The 4410-nt window shown below is 51.0% G+C and overlaps 1 protein-coding gene across 1 annotated transcript in view; it reads right to left on the bottom strand.

Moving 5' to 3' along the window:
* Nucleotides 1-1114, bottom strand: part of LOC104279711 (transmembrane protein 151B-like) — a gene marked incomplete at its 5' end in the record, with an annotated part of 1421 nt that extends 307 nt beyond the window's left edge. Inside the window, 1 exon segment of the mRNA XM_009877086.1 lies at nucleotides 57-1114. Coding sequence (XP_009875388.1) covers nucleotides 57-1114 — 1058 coding nt within the window.
* Between the last annotated feature and the right edge of the window lie 3296 nt (nucleotides 1115-4410).

Raw genomic sequence — 4410 nt, 5'->3', positions numbered from 1 at the left:
GCGATCGGCTTATAGCCCTGTGGCCCCGCTCGCAGTTCTGCCGGTAGCCCCCGTACCGGCAAGCAGAGTAGCTGGTGCAGCCAGAGAGTCCCACCAAGTCCATCGGGCCGGCTTCCGAGTAGCTGGGCACCAGCTGCTGGTTGGATCAGATGTGCCACTCCAGCTCGGTGCTGTCCTGTGTGGCGTCTCGGGGCATGCGGTACCGGTACAAGGGCTCCTCAGCCACGGTGGGGGCTGTATACTCCAGGCCCAGCAGCTTCTCCACATGGTAGTGGACGTAAGCAGTCCGGTACTCTATCAGCACCCTGAGCGGCCACGAGATCATCAGGATAGCTGCCACCCAGAAAGCATAATGGGACACATACCACGGGAGGTGATCTGGGTCCCCATAGGCCATCATCAGCTCTTTAAAGTCCACATTTTTGAGCTGCATGCCTTCCCTCACCTCCATGTAGTCATCCAGCCCCTCGATCTCGGTGAAGAAGTGAGCCCTCTGAGTCAGGTAAGAGTTCTCAGACTCGATGTTGGCAAAGCTGAAGCACTTGGTGAACCTCAGCTTGGTGGCTGTGTAGCTCTCCAGGCCTAGGAGCTCCTTGGAGATGTCTTTGTATCCACAGTGAGAGTAGTCAAACTCAGCTTCAGCCACATGGGTGTTGACCCTCTCGTGGTAGACTTGCGTGGTGGTGTAGGCATCGCCGTTGCGGTATCGGGTCACCTGCCGAGTTCGCCGCACAAAGTGATAGCTGATGGCCTTCCACCAGATGCACGGAGTGGCTTGCTGCATGCGGTTGATACATTCATAGACACTGTCCACGTCCGCCTTGTACTGCAGCTCTCTCTTGACGTGGCAGTGCCAGCACTCCACCAGGTACACCACGTACAGCATGGAGAGGAAAGCCAGCGGGATATAGACGTAGCCATCCGAGCACGGGCTGTCATGGTAGATCATGGACTTGCCCTTGAAGGAGCTATCAAAGCTGAGCTTGGTGACCCTGGCCAGCTGACACCAGGCCACTGCCCCCAGGCAGCCATACATGAGGATGGAGAGGAGGAGGCATTTCCAGTGGGACTCACGGCACATACAGGCGCTCAGGGACTGCTTCACGGGGCGTTGCTTCAGTCACAGCACCAGGAAGGGGGAGAGAAAGACAAAGAGAGAGCAAGGAACCTGTCAGTCACACCACTCTGCACAACACACGCAGCGACTCTTGCCTCCAATATGGCATCTGGCTTTGCCTTTGGCTGCCTGAGGGCTGGGACACAACCCTGCTTAACATAAATATGAATAAAACCAGAAACGCTGTGCCAGGGACAAAGGTCTCTGGACAAAACTCTTGCCCTGCTTCCTCCTGGTTCCAGAGGGGGAAAATGCCCACATCCCAATTGGGCCCCTCCGCAGGGGGCGAGATGGGTCCCCATCTCCTTCTCCTTGCTTGCAGCCAGTGTCATCTACGTGCCCCGCCACCCTCCAAGGCTGAGAGGGCTTCGCAACACGCGAACAGCCGAAAATGTGGGGCTGTGGACTTGCCCCTTTGCTTTGCGAGTGCCCAGCGTCTGGGTTCCCACACGGTGCCGGTTATCCGTGGTTGGACCGTGGCCCCGTGGGGTCGTGCCACTGCAGGGGGGCCAGCACTTTGTGAGCTGGAGCTGCTGCCTGACTCAGAGCTGACTCACACCCAACCCTGAAACCTACCAAATGATGGGCACCGTTTTTCTTGGAGGTGAGCCATCAGGAAAATTACTAGATTCAAGCACATTCAGTTGAAAAAAATTGTCAGGATTACAGCATGGTGCAGCATAGCTTCAGGCTGGTTAGAAGACTGGCTCTGACCTAGAATACCCGAAAGCTTAAGCGTCGGAGCTAAGGGCGTGCGCGTGAATATTTAAAACATAGCACATCCCTCTCTTTCAAGTCCCAAAAGTTGGGCTGGGAGCAGAGCCGGAGTTGGCGCTCTCGTACTTTCACTGCAACTCCTGGGATGGCATGATTGCAGCCCTCACCCCGGCCACGGTGCAGTGAATCAGCTGCATTGTCACGCTGCGTTGGGCTGTAATAAAAAAATGCCAGCTCGAGCCAAGCAGCTAGCGGAAACGAGATGGATCCTGTGGAGGGCTGTCTGTGTCCCTCTTGTGACTGCCATCCTCTGTCTCCCCCTTAACCCTGAGGAAATGACAGTAAGAAGGCAGATACGCACTGATATACATGCAGCACTGTGCCCTCTGCCGAGCCTGATTCCATGCAAAAATAGAAGCACGCTGTTACACCTTCTCCCAAGGGGCCACCTCTAATGCATCAAACTGCTCTGCAGATGCCAAGAGATGCTGGGTTTGGGAGACGTCTTCTCTTTCTTTCTCCACAGGACAAAGTTCTCCCCTAGTATAGCTTCTCTTGGACCCATGGCAGTTAGGATTCACTAAGGAATCCTGAATCAACAAGGAATTTAAGGAGCAGCATCTTATGACTCAGGAAATAATAGCGCGGCGACACTAGAAAGTAGAGTTGTCTGTTTTCTCCATGAGATGGAAGCATTGGCATCTAACCTTGCAGGGCTCTAAGATCAGATTTAACACTGTCTCTTAACTATAGAGGATTTTATGGCTTGCTGTGAGCACTGCCAAACTAGACTTCCCAGGGTTTGGATTTGATACCATAGCTTCTGATATGACACCGTGTAAGTGCAGAGTAATTTTATAGATTTTAGGGAGCTACACCAGTATTCATCTGCAAGGACTAAAGGCAGAATCTGGCCCCTTATACTTCCTGATGCATCCAGAAGGAATCTGTAAGGAATTTTTAGTTTTGTCCCAAACCTTTTGTATATGTATATGTGTCAGAATAATTATTCTGGGTTGCACTCTCTTTCCAGTGGCCAAAATGGGTGTAGAGAGGCTAAGTGGGTTATAAATACCACAGTACATAATTTTTCTGTAGTAGGGCAGTAAAAAGATCTTGGTATGGGTAAGAAGTTGGTTAGAGCATGGTGCTGGTAACACCAAGGCCGCGGGTTCGATCCCCACTCGGTCCCCATGTGTTGCCTGATCTAGTTGAGAGGCATCCCTGCCCATGACAGGGAGATTGGATTAAAAGATCTCTGAGGTTCCTTCCAGCCTAGGCCATTCTATGATTCTATGATTCAATAAAGCTGTTTTCCTTAGGCTTTTGTAGGAAACCTTGAGGAAAGCCACAAAGTATCTTCAGGTGGTCCCCAAATCAACTGAAAAGTGTGATTTTGTGATAACTATAGGACTTTGGGGAGTCAATCCTTGGGTCTACGCACAGTCGTGAAGAGTTTCATCTCTTGAAACTCTTGTCAAATATCCATCGCTCTGTCCCGGTGTGGTCACTGGCTCAATGCAGGCTTCTGCCCCCGATGTACACTGAACCACTGAACCTTGAGTCAGAGCCCCAGGCTCTCCCATCTTGTAGGAACTTCACTGGGCATCACTGTGTTCCACTCTTCACCTCTTCTTGACATGGAATTGGAGTTTTTTAATGCTATAGTAATGCAAAAATACCAACTGTAATGAAGAATGGCAAAGTTGGACCTTTTTTATTTACCCCTTGAAGGTTTTCTGAGATGAAGAAAGCTCTAAAAATGAACATCTCTCTACTCCAGTTGCTGGCCCTGTGCAGAAGAAAACAGCTGGGCAATATTCTAACACAGGAATTAAAGTTCACACTCAGGTTTCCACAGGTAAGATCCAATATGGTTAACACTGTGAAGAATACCACTGGACCCAGCAGAAGTTCCCCAGTAGCCAGCTTTAATGTAAAGCAAGTGCTTAAGTACTCCGTGCATCTCCGGGAACTCCCATTTTTGTTCTGACTTGTTTGAAGTGCTGTCAGCCTGGCTCCGGGCACAGCCATGCGAGAGGACTGCCCCACGTCAGTCAAGGCACTGTTTGCCCAAGGCACTGCAATCCCCACCTTCCCTTTATCTCCCTTCCCTTGACTAATGACTTCTCTGCTCTCTGCAGCTCTGTGGTCCAACTTACAGCCCACAGGTTGGCTCCTGCCCAAGGGGCCACTCAACCAGCCCTGCTGGTTCTGGCTATCAGTGGCCATATCGGAGCAGATAAATGCATCCTGATGTGCCTTAGCTCCATGAAATGCCATCTCTCCTTCGGGGGACGAGATGATAGCTCTGGTCTTACCAGCCCTGGAGCAGCTAGGTTGGATGCAAACTCAGAGGCTTGTCAGTCCGCCATGACATTTTTGCATGCGTCCTCTGGAGATACTTCAAAAATAGAATCATAGAATCATAGAATCATAGAACAATTCAAGTTGGAAAAGACCCTTGGGATCATTGAGTCCAACCATTGACCCTACACTACAAGGTCACCCCTAAACCATATCACCCAACACCACATCTAAACGACACTTGAACACATCCAGGGATGGCAACTCAA

The sequence above is a fragment of the Apaloderma vittatum genome, unplaced genomic scaffold (assembly GCF_000703405.1).
Source record: "Apaloderma vittatum isolate BGI_N311 unplaced genomic scaffold, ASM70340v1 scaffold2029, whole genome shotgun sequence".
Taxonomy (NCBI): Eukaryota; Metazoa; Chordata; class Aves; order Trogoniformes; family Trogonidae; genus Apaloderma; species Apaloderma vittatum.
The sequence above is the reverse complement of the archived record's forward strand: the minus strand, read 5'-3'. Positions and strand labels throughout refer to the sequence as shown.